This window comes from Colossoma macropomum, unplaced genomic scaffold (assembly GCF_904425465.1).
Source record: "Colossoma macropomum unplaced genomic scaffold, Colossoma_macropomum, whole genome shotgun sequence".
Taxonomy (NCBI): Eukaryota; Metazoa; Chordata; class Actinopteri; order Characiformes; family Serrasalmidae; genus Colossoma; species Colossoma macropomum.
In genome coordinates this window covers 62,678,717-62,702,763 of record NW_023494792.1, presented here as the reverse complement: position 1 = coordinate 62,702,763, position 24,047 = coordinate 62,678,717, and the positions used below count along the sequence as shown (strand labels likewise).

At 38.5% G+C, this 24,047-nt stretch overlaps 1 protein-coding gene across 2 annotated transcripts in view; it reads left to right on the top strand.

The window, feature by feature from the left end:
• grm8a (glutamate receptor, metabotropic 8a) overlaps positions 1–10,753 on the top strand; it is a 385,960-nt gene extending 375,207 nt beyond the window's left edge. The window contains exons 9-10 of one of the 2 annotated variants that reach the window (XM_036577775.1): positions 4,533–4,779; positions 10,087–10,753. In XM_036577775.1, coding sequence (XP_036433668.1) covers positions 4,533–4,779; positions 10,087–10,136 — 297 coding nt within the window. In that variant the 3' untranslated portion in view covers positions 10,137–10,753. Of the gene's footprint in view, positions 1–4,532; positions 4,780–10,083 lie in introns of both variants that reach the window. The other variant, XM_036577776.1, reaches the window with a different exon arrangement.
• The last annotated feature ends 13,294 nt before the right edge of the window (positions 10,754–24,047 follow it).

Here is a 24,047-nt window from a genome sequence, read left to right as displayed (position 1 = left end):
CCGCCCCTGTCCTGCGGTCTGCAGACAGACCCCTCTCTCCTGAGCAGCTGTAACTCTGTTGTGGCTGATTCTCCAGCGGCGTCGGTTCTACCATATCAGTTTGATCCAGAGTGGATCCTGAAAGACCGTGACTTTGGGCATGACTGCGGCATAAATCAACAATCTGTTTGGTCACCGATCAGTTCATTTGCATAAAGTTCATCCAGATGTGCTTCAGTGATTTGATGTATCAGTTAGATGTAGATATTGTTCAGGGCTGGACCCAAATATTCAATTTTTCAGATATTCAGTTTTAAATTTTGGAATTTAGATATACTTTTTTGTCTATAATGCAGCTTTATTTTATAATTTGCTTAAAACAACGCCAAACATAGCGAGAAGAAACACAGCCTCTCCAGCGCTAACAGCTAAAAACACAGCCCTCTGCTCTACACAGGAACCCACCACAACCCACCCCCCCTGCCAAAACTCAGGCTCTTCAACATTAAAGTCCTTGTAGGAATGAACCTGAAACAGCCCAACATAAACATTTCTTCTCTTTATAAAAAATTAACCGCTTACAACCAGTGTAAGAAATCACCCCTGGTATTCAGGGGTCCCATGTTGCTAACTCTCTTTCCATAGCGGTTCTGATGCTTCAGTGTCAATAAATGTTTGTTTTATCAGCTGTTCTTCTGTAAAGTGAGTGAATCAGTCTGCTACAGCGCCACCCTGAGGCAGAGCAGTGCTGCAGCTCTAGTTAGTTAAGAACACCAGAGACAGAAGCTGGTTGTGGGGGAAGCAGATAAACAATCAGAGCATAACGTTATCAAAAGTTTGTTTTCAGGGACCCTCCAGAATTTCGATTTTAGGACATTATGGGCATCCAAGAGGTTAATTAGGGTGTCCCAGTCCCTCAAAGACCCCCTGTATTTCGCACCTTGCTTACAAAGCAACATGGCAACACCATAATCCATTTTGTCAGCACATTCTTGTACTGTATTTACACTTTTTACAGCAGCCAGTTTGGAGATTCAGATTTTACAGAGGATAAAGCTGCAGATGTGCTTTCAACCTGGGCAATCGGCACAGATTTTCTGAATGACTTTCTCAGCCCAAACATCTCTTACCCAGCTGAAATTAAATATTCACTGTTGGTGGCAGCCGAAGCTCCAGGGCCCAAAAATGGCATTTGGGACAGCCCTAACATCGTCATCTCTCGCCTCATTATAGCACTGTATGACACATCCTGCTTGATGTAAATTAGCAAAGAAAAAAAAGTAAAAAGCAAAAAGGCAAATCATTTTGCACAGCGTCATCGCTATGAAACACCACTATGACACACCGCTATGAAACACCTTCCCGTATGCCCGTATGTACATCTGTACAAATCTGACAGAGGCGTGAGAGAACTGAGCATTTACTAGAACTCTGGAGAGAGTCCTGTAATAGTAGAAGCCTCAGATTGCAGAGGCAGTGTGACTCATCTGGATTCTTTATATCCACACTATAGCTCTGCGTATTAGAAATGACTCCAGCGGTTTTGAAAGACAGGGCCACATTTCTAGGGGGAGGATGTTGTGGGCTGCAAATTGATTTTCAGTTTCAATCTCACAGTTTTAGTGGCACTGAAATCCACTTTTTATTTACACCGAGCTGTCAGCCTCCTATTCACTGTCACATCATCAAGAGTTCTCTGGAATGCAGGCATTTGTGTTTGCAGAGTCGTGCTGGAAGGAAAACACAATGCTTTGCTTTTCCTTTTAAACCGTGTGTTTTTGTTTCCTCACTGTAGATGCTGGTGTCAAATCACACAAGAGAAGAGATGATTATGTTGTCGTTGAATGAGACTTTATGAACATTCTGCTTCATTGTGCTTTCTATTTGATTGGGCTTAAACGATGTGCTTACAGGCTCTATGTTTATACAGGCAAGCTGCAGTCTAGTGATATCATTTTCATTTTATTAAGCTGGCTTGACAAAACTACTGTTTTCGTTCTACGCTTTCTCAGGTCACAGTTTTCATACATTCTATACAGACTCGCATACATACTTAGCAACCACCTGGGATAACAAAACATGCTGCACTGCAAAAAAGATGAGCTAAAGTTCAAGAAATAAACACTGAATTTGAGGAGAAAATTACTGAATACCAGTGAAATTATGCTCTTATTATCCTCTGTGAATTTGTACATATCAGGGTACCTGAGCTACGAGTCTCTCCTCCTCCTCACATCACTTCTTCTTAAAATATTTCTCAGTCTATTAGCTAAATATTAGACAGATCTCTAGTGCAACTGCAAATAGGGATTGTTGTCATTCTACACTTTCATAGTTTTCAAACTACATTACATCAATCAATCAATCAATCAATCAATCAAATCATTGTAGCTGTGAGCTTGAAAATTTTGAAATAAAATTGACCAACTAAACAAATGGAAATCATCAAGACAAAATATTTATATAATAATAATAATAATAATAATAATAATAATAATAATAACAGCTTATATAGAAAACAGGCATACAATATCAATAAAATATTATAAAGAAAATATTAAAATGAAGTAAAAGAGCCAACGTTGATAGTAAATAATAAAAAAACTAAAATTTCAGAAAAAAAAATATTTACTAGAATAGAACAGTAAAAAAATTAACATCAAATAAAACAGCTGCAATAGAAATATTAAAAAAGATAAATAAAATACTACTACTACTACTAGTAATAATAATAACAATAATAATAATAATGATAATGATGGGAAAGGAAAAGTTAAACTCTGTCTGAAGGTGATTCGAGACTAAAAGTTTAAAAAGACTGAGTGACACCAGAGAGCGGAGTTTTAGAGACTCCTGTAGTGAAGTCCAGCTCACTGTAGCTAAAAGCTGAACTCTCAGTACCTGACAGGTGATCCAGTCACTGAGCGGGTCTGATCATTATTGTTAATTATAGAGATCATCAATGAGATATAAGCTGACATAAAGACTCACATATGTACTAGCACACATGCATACACACACCTTAGCAACCACCTGGGAGAACATAACATGGTAGTCATATTGAGGTTAAAGTCTCTTTTAGAAATCAACCCTGACCAAGAAGCCAAGCACACCGCAACAAAAAGAACGACCAACAAAGAGGACCCAAAAATACAGACACATACTCTTTCACAGTTCCACTACATACGTGTAGCAGCTACACTCACCTCTTCATAAGTTCTCCTTACTCTCCTGTCATCTCCTTCACTCTCGCTCACTCTCCTCTGACCCAAGCTGCGTTCGTGTAGCAGCCAAATGCAGAGCACATTTTTTTTCAAACCTGATTTCTAAAACAGTTAAAATTGACCTTTGGTGGATGTCCACATAACAGCGCACCACCAAAGTGTAAACAGGAAAAAAAATGCTTTCTGGTCAGAAGCCGTGTTCTTTGTCAGAGGGTAACTGTATGGTTTGGTATTTCTTGGCAATAAATAGAAAAAACAATGTGCTAAATATGTAAATATAAATGATAAAGTTTTTCTGGTCTCACCTTAATTGGACAGTCTGCTACAGATTATCTACAGATCTTCAAACTGTTAACAAACTATCTGTTGAACTCAGTTGATTCTAAACAGTGGTGGGGTTGGGGTTGGGATCTGGACCAGGGTGAGGGTTTTGGGTTGAGGTTAAGGTCAGGGTTAGGATTAGAGCAGGTTTAGAGTTAAGATTATAATGAATTTAGTAGATATTTAGTTAATTGTAACTTGAAAGTAAATTAAGTATCTACAAGCATCTAAAGTGGAGCATCCAAATAAAGTGCTACCCTTTTTTAATGCTGTCTGCTTCACAGTTCAGTTTGAAGTGAAAAGATTGTGTTAAAATGTGTTAAATCAGGCTGTGCTTTACAGTGATTTTACTCTTCATGTTGGCCTAAAAAGACAATGCTGGGGGCTTTATGCCTCTCTAGCTCGCGCCTAGCAGTGGGCAAGTTGAAATGAGGGCCATGTGCAGCTTCTCCAGAGTGTCCCATGCCATTGGTCATTGCTTTTCAGGGGAGATTATATAAGCTGCATTAGCAGTGGTTGACCTTAAAGTAGCTGAACTCACTCATTATAGTGGGTATCTAAATATCGGATTGGAGGATCACTAGTGAGATTCTCAGGCTGAGAAAGCATGGTTGTTTTGTCTAAATACGCGTACTAGATTGTTCTAACAGTCTTTGTATGGTCATTGTCTGACTCCTTTCAATAAGTAATTAGTTTTATTGGAGGAACGTCTTGCATAATAGATGCTTCCCAAGACAGTTCATTTATCAAAGCAGCAAATTTTTCTCTACAGGAATAAAAGTGCTTTGGCTCTTCTAATGTGTAACACCCACAAATGCTGTATCTTCAAATATTGTTCAGTGAGACACTAATGATCTCCTTTGCTCTGGTCTCATGAGCAGCCAAGTGCTCTTGTATCTCAAAACTGATATGAAAAATTTTCCATTACAGTGCTGCTTTTATGTGCCCCCTTAATCTCTCGCTCTCTCTCTCTCTCTCTCTCTCTCTCTCTCTCTCTCTCTCTCTCAGATGTACATCCAGACCACCACGCTCACCATCTCGTTAAGCCTAAGCGCCTCTGTATCACTGGGAATGCTCTACATGCCGAAGGTCTACATCATCATCTTCCACCCGGAGCAGAACGTGCCCAAGCGCAAGCGCAGCTTCAAGGCCATCGTCACTGCCGCCACCATGTCGGGCAAGCTCACCCAGAAAGGAGGCGACCGGCCCAACGGAGAGGTCAAGACAGAGCTGTGTGAGAGCATGGAGACCAACAGTGAGTCGCTTTCATTACCTACACTCAGGCCTTATCCACACATACTGCTTCTGCGTGGCGTGAGCGACACGGCAATGTGAGCGCTACAGCTTGAATGTGCTGGCGTTTGTGCTGCAGAGCAAAACAGTGAGAAAGTTATACAGACATTCCTTTTTTCCAGTGACATCAGTCACTCGCTCAACAAAAATATAAGTTAAAATGCACAATATGTTTGTTTATCCTCGACAGCATTCTAACTTGTGATTAGGAAAAAGTTTCAAGCCTGGTGGAGCCGGGAAATCTGTCTGCAGCACAGAATGTTTAACTAGTATTTCGTCATGAATTAAATAAAAAAAAAATTATACTGTTTTTAAGTTTGTATACAATCTATTTAATATTGACAGTTTTCACTTATTTCAGTGTATTTTGCAACATGACATGTGGAAAAAAATCGCCACCGGGTCTGTTCTCTAAATACCGCGCCACTTCAGTGCGGCATCTGAGACGCTCTGCTGCTTCGCAAGCGCAGTCTGTGTGAAAGCACTGACCAGTTTACACAGCCATGGAAATGAAAAGCATGACTTTCCACGTCGCTCACGCCATGCAGATGCAGCATGTGCGAATCAGGCCTCAGACACATTCGTGTACCAAATTTAGACTGACTCCAAGTTTGCAGTTGACCACTGCGGATCGTTAAAAGTGCGCATATGCAAGAAAATGTGCCATATATTTTAAGTGGGGCTATCAGGCCTTATTAATCAAATAACTTTGATTACTCGATTAAAAAATGTACCTTCTTGATGAACTAGCAGTGATTATTTGATAGTTCACATATTGATACATTCTCCTGATCTGACTTACAATCTCAGACAAAAGGTACTAAACGGTCCCTGTGGCGGAACCCTCAAGGGTACATCTGCAGTACCTTTAGTTAAGGAACATGACTGAACCATATTCTGTTGCAGTTTCATGCTTTAAACTGCGTTGACTCCACATACCTTGTCCAGGCTTCTTATTTTATTTTTCTATTTGAAAACATTAGATTATAAAAAGGTACACATATTTACTTTTCCCCTGGGGAAAATAACATATTTAAGGTACACAATGGGATCTTAAGATCATTACTGTACCTTTGAGGAAACATTTACACTGTGTGTACCTCGATGGACAAAAATGTACCAGTAAGAAACAGACCATGACCATAACAGACATCTTTAGATACATATATTGCTGCCACAATGTTTTCATATTTTTAATGAGGTCTCTTAAAGAACTATCCAGTAAAGTATTGAGTAATCTTTGAAGGGCTTAGTCTCGCTGGGCCAGACCTGATTGCGTAACATGAACGTCTGGGCAAAACCATGAGAAATTTTGGGCTAAATGTCGGGGGGAATAAAGCCTAGCCATTGCCCATTGATGATACAATCACTGGGCTGGGTGGGGGTTTTTCCTGCACCACCAGCACCATCTGAGCACATTTTTAGAAGAAAGGAGCTATAAATATGGACCCTCTTCATCAATATCAGTGTCTCCTTTCTAGAGTGACCCATCTGAACACGACCGGTTATCAGAGAAGGAGCTTAAACTGGAGAAAACTTACATGCTTTCTAAATAGCGGCTTCGCTCTCTGTCAAACTCTAACTTTGTTCTTTTGATAATTTGGTAGTTTCTGAGATGTTTGGTAGATTTTGGTATGGCTTGGCAGTTCCTAGTGTAGTTTAATAGTTCTTAGTACAGTTTGTTCTTAGTAAAATTCTTACAATGCTTTGATATTTTTCGGTAAGGTTTGGTTGTTCTTGCTATGGCTTGGTAGTTTTTGGTAAGGTTTGGTATCTTTTGGGATGGTTTGGTAGTTCTTGGTATGGTATGGTAGGTTTTGGTATGGGTTTCTAGCTTTTAGTATAGTTTAAATTTTTCTTGCCAGGTGTGTTGGATCTAACTCGCCAGGGTGGTAGATCTCCAGGACCAGGACTGGGCACCCCTGGTTTAGTAGTTTTTGCTATAGTTTGGCAATTTTGGTAAGGTTTATTATTTCTTGCTATGGTTTAGTTGTTCCTGCTATGGTTTGGTAGTTTTTGGTATGGTTTGGTAGTTTTGTTTGGCAGAGGGTTTGGTGCTTCTTGACATGGTTTGGGAGTGTTGTGGTTTGGTATTTTTGGAATAGCTTGGCAGTTCTTGGTACAGTTTGATAGTGATCAATAGTGATTGATAAACCTGATTTTGATCAGGTTTAATCATTTTTGGTCTTGTTTGCTTATTCTTGCTATGGTTTGGTAGTTTGGTGGTCTTTGGTAGCTTTTGGTATAGTTTTGAAGTTTTTGTGATGTCTTGGTTGTTCTTGCTATGGTTTGGTAGTTTTCGGTATGGTTTGGTTGTTCTTAGTATGGTTTGGTAGGTTTTGATGTGGTTTGGTTGTTCTCGCTAAGGTTTGGTAGTTCTTTCTATATCATGTGTGTACAGCTTATAAATTGCTTAATTTTAAAATAATAAAACAGCTAAAGCTTTAATAACTGATCTATCATAACAAAAATCTTTTAGACCCCCATTCAAGTTTGATGAGGGAAGGTGTTCCATGTTTGGAAGAATGCTGCATGGCTTTATCAGTTTAAGAAGTATGACAGTTCTAAAGCCAGACTGCATTTCATGGCTGATTCCTGACATGGAGTAACGCATTTACGAAAGCTCATTAAAGGAACGCTGAGCATAAGACAAAATATTTAAAAATAATTACTTTCATGCATTCTGTAGCTGCGGATGGTGCTTTTGGGCATTTAAATCATCCAACTTGATTGACAATCACAGTAGCATGGCTGAAAGGTCCCCCAAAAAACTCCAAGCATGTAGATATGAATCACATGTGTGGAACACACTGCATGCAGTAAAATTGAGCATCACCTCTTACAATGAAAAGCAATTATGTTAGCTAATGATAGCATTTCCCTAGCTAGCCTGTCTTGCTTGTGCTATCGACATACCCCGGATGTTAAAACAACACCAAGGTATCTGGGGGCAGGGTTTTAAAGGGGCGTAGACTCGGTGGCAGATTTTGCCTCAATCCAGCACCACCTCCAGAAGAGTATTCGGTAACACTTTCTATGAATGTCATGTTTGTAAGCGTCTATAAACACAACATGTTATAATGCATTCATAAAATAAATCTTTATAAAAATGAATTACACTGAATAACACTTTATAGCCATGTTTACTATACATTATGAATTGTTCATATAATGCATTATAAGTAGTGTTAATAACATGTTAAACTGTCAGTGCCAAAAAATTCAGTCCCAGCTTGGAGAGTGTAAAGTAAAGACAAATACAGAGTTTATTTACGTCCTGAGATTTCCAGTATTTTGTTTCTCAGTGCTGGAGCTGTTAGAGCTGCATCTTCAGGGCTTCAGTCCTGAATATACAGATGCTCCAAACAGGCTGTCCAGCCTAGATTTACTGCTACAGTGAGCTTTTTGTGTGTACAAATACAACTTATGAGCTCTTATAATTTGTTATGAATAGTGTTAACAATTCATAATGCATAACAAGCATGGCTATAATGTGTAATGCATTTTTATAAATATTTATAGCCATGGTTTTGATGCTTTACGGATGCATTATAACATGTTATGAATGTGTTTGTAGAGTATTCTCATGATACACAGATTGTATCATGAAATAATCTCAAAAAATAGACGACTCAATTACTAATATAATCATTAGTGATGGGCCTGATTGTTCAACATGCTCAAAAGTTTCCATCATGTCAGATTATGACCGCGCGTCTCTCATAACACTCAAATTAAGCGGATGAACACATTAAATCAGTGTGCCTGGTTTCATTGCTAAAACCCACTAAACTTGCTTCGACCTCCGTTATTTAGAAACCTGCCAAAACGTTTTGATTATTTTTTTAAGGAGGGGATTAGGGAACGTGTGCAAATAGTTAATGGTGCAGAAGTGATCTGAGGCTTTACGGAGGAATACACACATTAGAAGTAATTAAGCCAATCGCTTTGTTCTGTGCTGCAGGTGCTGGCGCACCTTCTCTAACATGAAAGCACACATTATATCAGTCAGCAGTTTGCTCTCCCAGACAAGGCTCAGGTCACTCTTTATTTATTTACTCATTAGCAGACAGAACTACACAAAACCTCCCTCTTTGAAATGTCCTGCAACATCTTGGCAAATCAATTTAGAATGATTCTATACTATTTATCATGCTGAAGCAGGTAAACCGTGATAAAAAGGGCGCTTTGAGAGGCATTTTCAACACTGGACAACGTTCATAAGGCTACACACCACCTACGTAAGCCTTTTATCACAAAATAGACCTACATAGACATTTATAAACACTTCCAATGAGTGTTATTTGTCATAAAGGTTGCATGTGCTAAATTTTAATATCATGTTGACATAACATCTATGTTTTCCTGACATTAGGCTGCAGCAACACTTTCTAGGGTAACATCAATTATCAAATTTAAGCAATTTGACAAAAGCAGCCTATTGGAAAAAGCCTTTATAAATGTTTATGTACGTTTATGCCAGTTGTCATCACAAGCTTATTAATGAAGCATGTAGCCTTATGGACTATAATGTAATAATTTCCCAATAATTTAATAAAATTAACCCAAAAATCTAGTAAAACTTTGCACTTCATCAAAAATATGATAAAATCCAACAAAGTAATAAGGTATTAAATGTAATCATCCTGAAAATTTAATTATTAGGTAAGTTATTGCACACCTTAGCAACCACTTGGGGTCTCATAGCAGTGGCCTAGCAACATGTTAGCAACCACCTGGGATTCAATAGCAAAAGCTTAGCAACCACCTTAGCAACCACTTGTGATAACAGAGCGAAGGCCTCACAACACCTTAGAAGCCACTTGAGATACCACAGAAACAGCATAGCCATACCTTAGGAACCACTTGGGGTTCTATAGCAAAATATTAGCAACCACCTGGGATTCAGTAGCAACACCTTAGCAACCACTTATGATAACATAGCGAAGGCCTCACAACATCTTAGCAGCCACCTGAGATACCATAGTTATAGCATGGCCACACCTTAGCAATCACTTGGGGTCCCATAGCATTGGCTTAGCAACACCTTAGCAACCACCTGAGAAACCATAGCAACAGCATAGCCCTAACTTAGCAACCACTTGGGGTCCCACAGCAGTGGCCTAACAACCACCTGGGATTCCATAGCAACAGCCTAGCAACACCTTATCAACCACATGAGACTTCATAGCAACGGCTTTGTCAAGCCAACCAAATGCTCGTTCATGAACTTTCCATTTCTAGTTTGTGTTTGTTCTCCTTCCAGCAGCATCCTCCACCAAGACGACGTACGTCAGCTATAGCAATCATGCCATCTGAGGTGGGATTGCCTCCAGGGGGCGTAGCCGGAGCAGAGCCTGTCCAGACCGAGACGTGTCGTGTGATGCGGACTGGCAGCTGGACCTCCCACGGGCAACTAAGCATGAGACTTTTTCCTATCATTGTGCATCAAACTCGAACCGGCCGGACACGAGGAACCAGTCAGAGACCTCATCCTGCAATCTAGAGCTACGATCCTGCCGCACTCACAGAGAAAAAACACAGAGAAACTGAGACGCAGGTCTGCAGACGTGACAAACAAAAGGGAAAATGAAAATATTAAAAGTATTAACAAAAAAAAAACACACAAAAAAGAAAATGTAAACATGCTACTGTGCAAAAAAGAAAGAAAAACAAAAGAGACGTGGAAATAAACTTTTTGAAAATGTGGATATAAAAAGAGAAACTATATGAAAAACTACCAATGTTTGTTGTTATTCTTCTTGTAAGTATTTTTGTGATTGTGCAGATTTTTTCATTCTTGTTCCACGTTGTCTGAAACCTGCATACCAAGATGAGATGTCTCTTGTATTGGCTAACTGGACCATAGCTTGGGGTTGTGACGCTGTACATGCCATGGATGACGCATGCTAGTTTTTATACAAAAAAAAAAAAAAGATTTATTTATAATAAAGGAATGTTTTGCAAATGTGTAGCGTTGTTGGATGTGCATTTCAAACCGCAGGGATGTTCCTCGAACGGAATTCCCGAAAGCTCATTTGGAGCAGATGCGCTGGGCTGTCAGAACCGGCGCGCTCCTGACGCGCTCGCCGCTTCAGCGTATCGAATTCTTCCCATTGATTTGTGCCGAGATTATGCGGCTACACAGTTCCAGCTTGTTCGGCTGGGCTGCCTTGTCTTCCATAAATGCAGGCCGTGTATTTTTAAGAGCCTGTCAGCTCGGAGAGTGATCGCTGCAGAATTCCATTCTGCTGAGATGAACAGCAGCCCTGTTACTGCCGGCTACAGCCAAACTAAATGTCCAGTTAAAAATACATGAGTGCTGCCCGTCAGTGAGCTGCACTGCTGCTGTTACTGTTACTGTGGGTCAGACAGACACCATCACGAATCCAAAGAGGAGACCATGTTTACACGACCTCGAGGACAAGTTAACGCAGGTCTGATAAATGTGGAGATTGATCACCATCTTTGATTTTTTAGGGATTCAAAGCACATAAAACTGGAACAGTACTGTTGTTTTAGTGTTACATAAGAAGAGAAAGACTTTCATCTTCTTTCTTCTCCTTTTAATGACTATTATTTTCATCGTCTACTGCCTTCTTTGATCTTCTGTTTTCTTCTTTTTCTTCTTCTTGTCTTCATCTTCCATCTTTTGGTGTCCTTATCTTCTGTCTTCTTCCATTTCTTCTGTCTTTGTCTTCATCCTCTTCTTTTTCTGTCTTCTTATTTTAATGCCTTCTATTATCTTCTTTGATCTTGTTTTGTTCTCCTTTTTCGGCCTTCCACTTCTGTCTTCTTCATCGTTCTCCTCTTTTTCTTCATCATCTTCCATTGTCTTCTGTCTTCTGTCTTCTTCTTTTAATGTCTTTGATTATCTTCTTTGTTCTTCCTTCTTTTTCTTCTTGTCGTCATCTGCCGTCTTGTTATGTCTTCCTCTTCTTTTTTTTCTTCTTTTGTCTTTTATCTTATACTTCTGTCTTCTTATGTCTTCGTTCTTCGTCTGATGTCCTCCTCTTCTTTTGTCTTCTTCCTCTTCTTCTGCCTTCCACTTCTTTTTCTGTCTTTATCTTCTCCCTGTTGTTCTTCTTCTGTCTTTGGATCCTCTGTTTTTGTCTTCTTTTTCTTTTGTCTTCCTCTTCTTCATTCTTCTTTCTTTTCGTTCTGTTTTCTTTTTTCCTATTTTTCTTTGTTCTAACTCTTTATCTTCTGTCCTCTTCTTCTTCTTCCACCGTTTTCTCCTTTTGTGTTCGGTCTTCCACTTCATCTTTTGTCCTCCTCTTCTAAAGTCTTCTATTATCTTCTTTGTCTTCTTTGACCTTCTTTTTCTTCTTGTTGTCTTCATCTTCTGTTTTTTTCTTATGTCCACCTCTTCTATCTTCTCTTGTCTTATTCCTTTGTCTTCTTCCTCTTCCTCTTCTGTCTTCTTCTCCTTCCCTAAAACATGATGGGACAGTGTAGAACCGCTGTGAGGTGTAGGAACACCAAATTTGGTGGAAAGGTTCTGAATCCCTGACCCTCCTCAGGAAAATGAAGTGACCACAGCGGGGCTGAAGGTGGCGCTATAGCACAGTATTTTATGCTTTGGTCAATAATGCTTCATGAACTTCAGCTGTACCTAATTTCAAGGTAATTTGCTTAGTACACGAAATGTATTTTGAGAACTAGCCGTCGGCCATTTGCTCCATTTGCATCAAAGTGTGCACAAAGGAATTGGTTTAACATCAACATTCAGCAGCAGAACAGAATCCCTAATCTCTAACAGTGTCAAAATACAGACCTCTTAGGATTCACAACTTTAAAAATCAATGTTTGTCTAAATTATACAAGCAGCTGCTCCTTCTGATTTATAGAATTGATTGCACAGAGTCAGGAAAGCTGTATTTCATCACCATAATTTAAAACCCTTCTCTGCTGTTGAACCAGTCAGGTGGACACTAATCAGCACTAGTAATTGCAAAGTGTCGACTATCCACAAGAAGGTGCTTGGAGCCCAAAGCAACCCACAGCTACACTTTACATTTTTATGTGTTCAGCTTAATCCTATTCAGAACGTTTGTCGCTTTACAGGGATAATCTGACCATGATGAACGTGAAGAACTGAAGTATCCCTGCAGTGTTTAAGATATATCTCAAATATCTCAGTTAGATTATTAATTAATTAATTAATTAATTAATTGGACTAACAAATCCACTGTAATGCCATCTTTAGGCAGGAACGTAAATGGGAAAACTCTGTAAACGGTAGAGACTCTTTAAAACCATAAAAAGAACCATTGGGCCATGTTCTCCAGTGTCTTTCTAAGCGTGTTCTTGGGAAAGGTCCTAAAAAAAGTCTCTGTCAGATTCATGACGTGATCTTAAAGCACAGAACTGTTCTCACCTTTGTGCTCTTGAGTGTGTGTACATTTCGGTTCTTACCTAAGAACAAACCCCACATAAGAGAACATTGGTGAGTCGGAATCTTCATCAAAGCTGCGTAAATGGGGTTTGAGAAGAAATTTCGGTAACACTTTCTATGAATGTCTCCTTTGTAAGCATCTATAAACACATTCATAACATGCTATAATGTATTCATAAGGCATTATAAACATGATTATAAATATTTATAAAAAAGAATTACACTGAATTACACTTTATAGCCATGTTTATTATACATTATGAAGTGTTAATATAATGCATTATAAATAGTGTTAATAACATGTTATAATGTCAGTGCCAAAGAAGTCAGTCCCAGCTTGGAGAGCGGAAAGTAAAGACAAATACCAAGCTAACGGTGGTGAACATTACCTTTCCCACATTGGGTAAAACACTGATGGCAGCTCTAGTTTAAACTCTGACATTTGAAGCCTGTAATGTGCTTTACTGTGAATGTTTTAGTGTTTCAGTAAATCCTTCAGTAAATACTTCAACTTGAAGCCTCACTCTGAACACTGGAGGAGGCTTTAGTACAGTACGCTTCACTTTACTTAGAGCGGACAAATACCACTTATGAGCTCTTATAATCTGTTATGAACAGTACTTATAATGTATTATGTTAACAATTCATAATGCATAATAAGCATAACTATAATGTATAATGCATTTTTATAAATATTTATAGCTATGTTTATAATGGCTTATGAATGCATTATAACATGTTATGAATGTGTTTAGAGATGCTTATAAAGGTGACATTCATAGAAAGTGTTACCGAAATGTCTTTGTAAGGATGGTTGGTGAATGAGGCCCACTGTCCTCTTTTACAGCCCAGAATCAGTTTTCTTTGTAGGTAAAAGGTAAAACACAGATACTGCATATTGATCTGATGTGAGTGTTTCTTTTTTACCCAAAATAACATGCAGCTAAGCTAACGTAGCTACCCCTAATCTCAGCCGTCCCCCAATATCGGCCACTTGCGCATATTGCGCATTTCATCTCTCTCTCTCTGCCAATTGCTCAGGCTCACGCCTTACAAGGGCATTTAAACTTTATTCTAGCAAAAAATCATGTCTGAAAACAATATTTAAGTATTACTAATGACATTGTAATTCTGCATCATTTGATTCCGCGATGGATATTCGTCTGTGTAGAAAGTTATCTAACCGGTTAGCTTTCTCTGCTCTGAGGTAAAAAAAGTTTGCCGCCATGGTGGTGTTACGTATATGGAGTAAGGGTGCCCACAGAGGACAAACTTAACCTCATTGTAAACCATTGTAAAGCACTGAATCTGGTAGGAATTATGTGTAAACGTGATTTCTCATTTGACTGGCACAATCAGGCACGGAGCAAAGAGCTGAGCTCTATACTTAGATAAACAAGCAAATCAAGCTGAATAATGAAACAATACAATAACGTCACATTTTACTAACGAATATATACATATATTTTATGTTTTGTACAATTTTATACGCTGAATTTTAGGCTGAAAGATGAGTTACGGAAAAGCGGAAGTGAGGTGGCCGAATTGGTAGCTTTACAGGAGAAGGAAAAAACTTACTTTACTGTTAATGTAAGTCAGAGGAACCAGACATTTTTCCAAGTCATTTTGGGTCATTTCTTAGTCCATTCATCATGAATTTCACATATAATGTAAAGGGCAACAGGCATTTTCACATTATGTCAAAAAATGAAACATGACAAAAATGGAGATACAAGGTTTTCTTCCAACAACAGCGACATATTACCTATATTTAAACTATTTCACTGCTATTTCACTGCCTAAGCACCTGTTGTTACAGAGTAATTTGGTCTGTCTGTCTTGGAACTTTACATCATTTTACCCCAAACAGTCACCTAGTACTTTGAAGCTTGTACCTCTCACATACCTGGTTAATACTTAGACACTTAAAAGAGATAGTTCTTCAACGGTTCTTTAGTAAAGGAAAAAAAAATCTATGTGGAACCATAAAGACATTGCACTCAAACCCTTTTCATGATTAATCGTTTCTTTGCATGATGAAATGGTTTTTCACATTGAAAGAGTATGTGTTTTATATGGTGCTATATAGAACCTTTTTGAAAAGGGTTCTATGTACCACAAAAAGGGTTCTCCATTATTAAAAAGATGGTTCCTCAAGGGTTCTTTAGTAAAGGAAATTATTCTATTTAGAACCAAGAGTAAAATGAACCATGCTTAATGGTTCTTTGGATGGCGAAATGGTTTTTCAGATTGATGGAGATTGTGTTGTACATGGTTCCATATAGGGGTTCTTGTATTGTGACAGGCTTGACATTGTAACAATAGAAGAACCTTTTTTGGTGCCATACAGTTTGGTGGAACTAAGGTGGAAATTCATCCTATTTCGAAATATCCATAATTAAACATGTAAACAGAGTCGTTCAGAGTGGTTTGGTGTGAAACGCTCTGTTCTAGAGAAACTTACCGAGTCAGAACTGTTCACAGTGGTGGTGATAGGAACCAGACGTCCCCCTCTAAAAGCTCCCTCACAGAAAGTTCCTACATGAAACGGTTATGAATTCACTGCCTGATGACTGAGACACTGTTTCATGATAGTTTCGAGAAGGTCTTGGACTAAAACGTGTCAAACATCCTGGGGTAAATGCGGGCAAGAAATCAATAAAATGTCTATATTTGTGTTGTAGTCATGGCGACGCCTGGTTCCCATCACCACCACTGTAAAGACATCTGAGTCTGGGAATTCTCCTTTTAGGGACTGTGAAAGAAAGTGCTACCAGGAGTATTTGGAGCCAGAATAAAGCAAGACTATTAAGCTCTATTTGAGAGGTTCTCTGAGCGGAAGGTAAACGAAGGCTGAATCATAACGAACAAATGCATCTCTCTCCGTCTCTGCTGCGTGAGTCATGCCTCTGTAGGTTCGGAGCTGTATGAGTGAGGGAGCATCGTGGAGCTCAGCACTTTGAGGGACACGTTGCCATGACAGCTGAACAGATGTCAAAGCCTTTGGACCTTTATCTCAGATGCTCTTTCCTTGGTAATGGCCATCTCTCTCCGTCACATAATCCCTCGGCGAAGCCAAGTCCAGCCTGTCTCTTAAGCTCTTGCATCAATACCAGACCATGATGGAGCGCATCAGCTGTGGACGTGGGGCCAGATTGTTCAGGGGAAAGTGCTGTCTCCAGCAGAAAAGCATGTAATCTGAAAAAATCTTTAGGAAAAAAAAAGCTATTTTCCTCTTCTCCTCCGCCGTCCCTCGACTTTATCTCACTTCACTGCCTTTTTGCAAGGTTGTTTTCATGTTTGTTAGTTTCGCCTAATAAGATTTACCAGGACTGAAAGTAGAAAACACTTCTTTGTCGAAACGCCACTGCATTGTTTGTGGACCTGAGAGCGCTTATGCCCGACGGAGGAGGGAGGGTTTAATCTTCAGACTTCCAGCTGGCAAATGGAAATGCAATTGCGCCACAACAGAACTGTCTGATACGTTTTGTCTGTTGTCTTTTATTAAACATGACTCCCAGGCGGTGTTAAAACAAGCCGAAATCCACTGGAGGCTGGGGGAGCTCCAAAAACTGACCCCGAACCTCGCCTCGCTTGCCTCGCCTGTGAAAGTCGTGCGTCAGAATCTACTCCCGCTGCGGCTGCTCGGTAACCTTGGCATTATTTTTGGTAATTTCCTCCCCTGGCTTGTCATTAGAAAGGAAACATATGAGTGGCCTCCAGAGCGTTTATAAAAACATGATGCCTGCAATGCTCAGGCTGTCAAAAATGTCACAGCTGTCAATCATCTGAGCTCCCAGCATGCAGAGTTACTGGAGCTTCATCTGTCTAATTATGACAGACCTATACGGGAACAGTGCAGTACAGAACGCTCAGACTGCCAGCTGTACAGAAAAATAATAAAATAAACAACAGTCACATTTCAGCTCATATTCCTTTTCTTCATTCTGTTATTCTACTGAGAAGATGATGTCAGTATTGTAGCAGTTTATACAACTTTAAAAAGATGGTTCTTCAAGGTTCTTTAGTAAAGACAATGTTCTTATATAAACCGTGAACACTTATTAAATTGATTAAAGCGTTCTTTGCATCGCTAAATGGCTTTTCAGATTGATGAAAAAGGTGCTGTAGATGGTTCTATATAGAACCTTTTTGGAAAGGGTTCTATATAGCACCAAAAAGGTACTTCTATTGTGATGATGTCAAGCCTGTAACAATAGAAGTGCTATGTAGAAGCCTTTTACACCATAGAACCATATAAAACACACTCTCCATCTGTCTGGAGAACCCTTTATTCATGCAAAAGGTGCTGTGTTCATGGTTCCATCATTTTTTTAAGTGTGCACAGCACATGTTCCTTTTCTTTATCATGAGTTGTTCTACTTCGATGGTGAGGTCAGTATTATACAATATATGCTCTTAAAATAAGAGAAAGTTCTTCAAGCGTTCTTAAGTAGAAACAATAATCCTAAATCAAACCATGAACACTCAAGAACCATTTGGTTCGTGGCATGGTGAAATGGTTCTTCAGATTGATGGAGAATGTGGTGAATAAGGTTCTATATAAAACCTTTTTGAAAATGGTTCTATATACCCCTAAAAAGCGTTCTGCTATTGTCACAACCTCAGGCTTTTAACTATAGAAGAACCCCTTTTGGTGATATATATGTATATGTATATGTATATATATCCAGGCCTCGTCCAGATGCTAATGGAGAACTACGAGCTGACAGCACCTGCTCGGAGGTCTGTTAGTAGAGAGAACAGTGGTTCTCAGTGCTTAGAAAGCAGACAGCAGTTGTGGAGTAGCAGGCAGTTAGGAGTCCTGACGCCAAGTCCCTCCAGATCTGTACATCTGTTTCCTGTGTGAGGAAGAAATTGAATTCCGATATGCTTATCTGAGCATTTATTACTGTAAGGAGCATTTGTTGTTGTTGGAGGTACAGTGCTGCCCTTGGGGTGGTCCTCACTCCCACAGCCAGGCTGAGAATCTATCAGAGGAAGAATTCAGGCTGTATTTAAACCCTGCTACATAACATTGGCATAATCATGCCATAAATAAGCCATGGAAGATGACAAATGCTGTCATAACAGATTATGTACAGCAATTTAACCATAATTACAATTACTCGAGTGCATGTACTTCAGTAAAATACTGATGGAGTTTACACTTTCCTGAGTACTGTAAATCATACTTCTTCATTCTTAAAAAGGTGGCTCTTTCAGAGGTTCTTTAGGAAATGGAACCATGAGTTCTATATAGAACCATTTCATACTTAAATGGTTCTTTGAATGCACGCTTTAAAAAAAATGGTTCCTTATGAGTGCTTTAGCATAGGGAATGGTTCTATTTAGAACCATGAGTTCTGTATAGACCCATTTTTCAAAAAGGTTTTTATATGGTTCTATGTTGAGCAATTTCTCCATCAATGTGAAAAACCATTTCACCATGCAAAGAACCATTTAAGCATGAAATAGTTCTGTATAGCCCCAAAAAGGGTTCTATTGTTACAAGCTTAACATCATAACAATAGAAGAACTATTTTTGGTACTATGTAGGACTATTTTCAAATCGACCCTAATATAGAACCATATACAGCACATTCTCCATCAATATTAAGAACCATTTCACCATGAAAAGAAGCTTTTAAACTGATCCATTTCCTTTAGTAAAGAGCCCTTGAAAAAACATCTTTTATACTCAAGTATATTAGTGAGTGAATGACTTTCTTGTCTACTGTTTAGTAACGTATTTCTTTTTTGACTTCAGTTTCGTTGGTGACGGCATCTGCAGGGCTTTTGCCACATTCCCATCTAAAAAAGGATTATTGTAGTAGTTGTTTTTGTAGCTGCTACTAGTGAAATAGTTGTTGTTTGTTAACCGTCTGGGGTCCAGGAACTCACCCAGATGTAGGGTTTAATGTTTCTATATATATTTCTCTGTCTTTGTGATAATACAGCTCATAACATTTCCTGAATCTGTAGAGTCGCCCTTTCCATTCCATCTGATCACGAGATCATACGAGACTCACATCCGGAGTTATGAGCCTATGAAGAGGGGCTGAGATACACGTCATCTGCCTCTCACCATGTGGAACTGGTGGATTGGTGTGTCCGTCTACATTCTGTGTGAAACTGACCAATAGACACTCAGGAAATCACTAAGGACTGACCATCACGCCGGAAACCCTTCATTCTTCATTCAGTCCACATCGGAGACTCATGTGAAACGGCGTGCAGAGAGTTTACAGCTGCTGAAGCTGCTGCAGCGGGTTTGGAAAGTAGTGATGAAGATAACGGAGCATTTAGATATGAAACATATGAGGATCATGATATATGAAGAGCCTTTAGAGGAGAGTTTAAGAAGAGATGAACAAATCGAGAAAACATGTTAAATTGTGTCGGTGGAAGATGGGCTTTACCTGTATTACCTCCTCCCTGGTTTTGTGTTGGGGTCCTGCTGGGTTGGTCCATATGTGCAGTGTTTTCCTTGACTTCTTCTGCACCGACGTTACAATGATTTATTAGTTATTTGTACTAGTAATTAAAGAAATAAATAGACTAATGCACCTTTAATGGCTATTACCTGTCATTACAACTCATGGCAGCATATGATATGTTTATAACATGGTAATGTCGCTAGGTTCAAGTAAAGTGGTACCGAAATCAGTTTTTCTGGCCACAGCTTCAGTAAAACTGCCAGTATGATGCATAATCCCCACCGCTATCACATTCCGAGACTCAATGAGGACAGATGAGGGAGCGAATGGAGCCCTTGCACATGGCTGAGTTATGCATATCATAAATAGATGTTGCTTTCACACATTAACAAGCCAAGACTCTCATTCATCAATGGTGCATATGTGCACATTTGTGCATAAACCATACTTAAAATCAGCTCTACTTAAAGTGTGGTGCTGCGTTTAGACCTTTTGCAAAGACTGTGTAAATATGTGGACAGATCCAACCATGCGTGTGTACAGCGCCTAAGGGGTAAAGCGATGTAATTACAAGTGAAATGAAACAAGATAAGCATGAATTATTTCAAAACACTACACTAAAATGTGTTTAAAAGTTATTTCCGCCTGAGAATTCACCATGGCGTCCATATGACTCAAATCACTAACTTAGAGAATTGCATTTAGAACAGTGATTGGAAATTGTTAAGGTGGAACAAGCCTAAATATGTCCACTTAATGCACCATTCATGTTCCACAAAAAAAGGGGGCATTAAATATCCCAAGGGATTTCCTCACCCTTTTCACATGCAATTTAAAGGAGGTTTTAAACCATGTACGGTCAATTTTCAGGCATTTCATTATCCCAGGAGTCACAAACCAAATGTTAAGAAGAGCCATTTTGCCCTTTCAACAAAAATCAAACCACCTTAAAGGCCGCAACATTTTATGACCATTTTATTGAAGTAACATTTTACCATCTTGGCTGTAAATATGTCTCAGTTTGTGCTGATGTCCTAGTGTAGACTAAACAAATATAATATAAACAAAAACAGACTTATTTTGCTCTGCTTTAAGCTTTAGCTCAGCTATAACTGCTTTTCTCGCATCTCCAGCAGGAAACTTTTCCTCAAAAGTAGAATAGTTTCTTGTAAAATGTCTCAACGTTCAACTTTTTAATGAGGCTGAAGTCGCTTCTCATTCGCCAGCTTCTTGTTCGAATTTTCCCGTTCCACCTTAAATGGTGTCTGACGTGCCAGAATGTAACTGCTGTACTATTTAAGGTGGAATGGGAGAATTCGAACAAGAAGCTGGCGAATGAGAAGCGACTACAGTGTCATGACTTTTTAGTGTTTGTCAGTTTCTCACTGCAGATTAAATGTATCAGGAAACCAGCTGGAGTGATTATAAACACAAATCAGTCCATTCATCTCTAAATTATCAATGTTCATCTTAAATCTCTCTCTTTGCCATTTCGTTAGCTACTAGCTAGATCGTTAGCCCTGCGCTGATCTTCAGGGTTAAAGGGTGAATTAGCAGTTCTACATTAACTCCAGAGTTTAAGACCATTTATTGTTAAACTGTGTTGAACGATCAGCAGAGCTTTATTTTACTGTAAAGGAGGATTATTTTATTATTACCTACTAATCTAATTCTGCTGTGGAGCCACAACAGGACAGTAGAAGAGCCACATGTTGCTGACCTCTGCATTATGCAAATAGTTTACAAATGCTCGATGTTTGGAAAAGTAATGTATTACTTATTGGTGCATTTGAATATTTAGATCAAGTCTCCAGTATGATTCACTTCATGTAGGATAGAAGGGGAGGAAAGTTCAAAGAAACACGTTCAAAGTTGTGTTGCGAGTGCATCAGTGACCGTTTCTACTTGCTCTACTCGTGAGACCTCAAAGCTTTAGTCTCACATGGTCAGATGTCTGCAGGTTGTCCAGCTTTCTGCCCAGCACCCCCGCAGAGCTTGCTAGGCTTCTCCTCGTCTGCAAAAAGCATGAAGCTCAAAAGTCTCCCGGAGGCATTTTTAATATTTTATAAATGAACCTGTTGATTTGACCTACAAAACCTAAAAAACACAGAAAGGCATCTGAATATTACAGAAATTTCAATTCAAAATGTCTCTCACACTGCAAAAAATGATGTCTTAGCAAATGAAGACATCTTAAAATATAGTTAATATATCTAATATCTCTCTTTATGAGACTGTAAGAATATTATAAGATTATTCATCTTATTTCTAGACGTTTTTACTTGTTTTAAGCATTATTTTTGAAAAAAGCAAAATTATCTTCATTATTTCTCAAAACAAGAAATGATCTGACACTTTCACTACACACAATTACTGAAAACAAGTAAAAATGTATAGAAACAGGTGGAATAATCATATAATCTTAGAACAGTCTTATAATGAGGAATATTAGATATATTAACTACATTCTGATGTTTTCACTTGCTAAGATCTCACTTTTGCAGTGTAGTTTAGTTAGATCATGTTAGAACTATCACATTACCCAACCTAATTACAGACACTGCAAGACATAATATCTTGGTAAGTAAGATGATCTTAAATCTAGCACATATATCGAATATTTTTCATTATGAGATCATTGTAAGCTTATGATAATATAATTTCTCTCATTTCAGAATGTTTTACTTATTTTAAGTAATTATATTAAATCAAACTCTCATTATATTTTTAGATAATTTTACTTATTTTAAGAAAGATGCTTGAATCAAAAAACAAAATATCTGCAGATACAGTGAAATAAAGATAGTTTTACTGATTAAAGCACTTAGAACAATTTAAAAAAAATGTCTAGCATATAACATATGCTACTATGTCTTTCACAAGCTTGAAGATTTAAATGCCTGTTTAATCTAGAACTACCTTTTTAAAATTTTTTGTTCCACCTTAAATGCTGCAGCAGTGCCTAAATGTGCCAGAATGTAACTGCCTTAAACTGCCATTTAAGCTGGAATGGAAAGTTTGAACTCCAGTCTCATCAGAATGTGTTGACAGGAATTAGCTTAGCGCTAAAAACTACAAGAATCCTATAGGGATGCCAACAGAAGCTGGCATTATCATTGAGGTGAGTTTATAATCATGTTTCATTGCGTTTTGACATTTATGGCCCAAATTGATAGTAGAAATATAAAGCACAGTGAATTTGAACTATGAGAAGTTAATGTGGTGATTGACAGAACAGATCTGAGAGTCTATTAAGATTTACTAAATGCATCTTAAAATAAGTTCCAGATGTGTGTCAGACTGGGGTTTGACTCCCTGCTTGGGCAACCACAGTGCATTAAACCAATAAGAGTCCTTGGGCTAGACTCCTAACTCTACATTCGCCTACAACTGAAACATGATTTAACTGCACACACTGTGTATAAAAGCCTCTGCCAAATACATCAATGTAAATGTGAGTGTACACTCTTAAAAAAGATGGTTCTTCAAGGGTTCTTTAGTTAAAAAAAAAAAAAGAACGATAGGACCATGAACACTCAAATAACCTTTTGCATGATTAAATAGTGCATTGCATCATGAAAGTGTTCTTCGGATTGATGGAGAATGTGCTGTCAATGATTCCTTTTTAAAAAGGGTTCCAGATACCACCAAAAAACGGTTCTTCTATTGTTATGCTGTGAAGTTTAACATGATAGAGGAACCCTTTTTGGTGCTGTATAGAAACCTTTTCAAAAAGGTTCTATATAGAACATTATACGTCAATCTGAAGAACGCTTTCATCATGCAAAGAACACTTTAATCATGCAAATGACTAATTGTTTCTTTTTGCATTGTTATTATTTATTGTTTTTATTGTTACTTTCTATTGTAACAGTTCTATTGAGCCATACAACACAACAAATCCTCTATTATTCCAACGAGCCATTTCACCATGCAAAGAACCATATAAGCATGCAAATGGTTCTTTGAGTGTTCACAGTTTGGTATAGAACCATTTTCATTATTAAAGAATGCTTGAAGAACCATCATTTTAAGTATTTAGATCTAACAAGTTATGTGTGATTGTATGAATTAAATTAGTGATAATGGCACTGAAGCTAGAATGTAGTGTCTGCTTAATGTGCTGTCCATCTGATGTAAATGGCTCTTCCTGTACTGAAGCCCAAATTAGGTTCTAGGCCACAGGCAGAGTGTAATGCTATGATTTTAGTTGATTTTTAATCAAAGTCTACAAAGAACAGTTGCCTCACAGAAAATAAGAGCATAGAAGCTGAGGGTGAAATCCAAGGGTGTAATCAGTGATGTTTGAGGAACATCTCTCTGGGCCATGCTGGTAGACATGATGAAGAAGAAAGCCATGACCTGAAGGTTCCACATCAAAAATAGAAGACT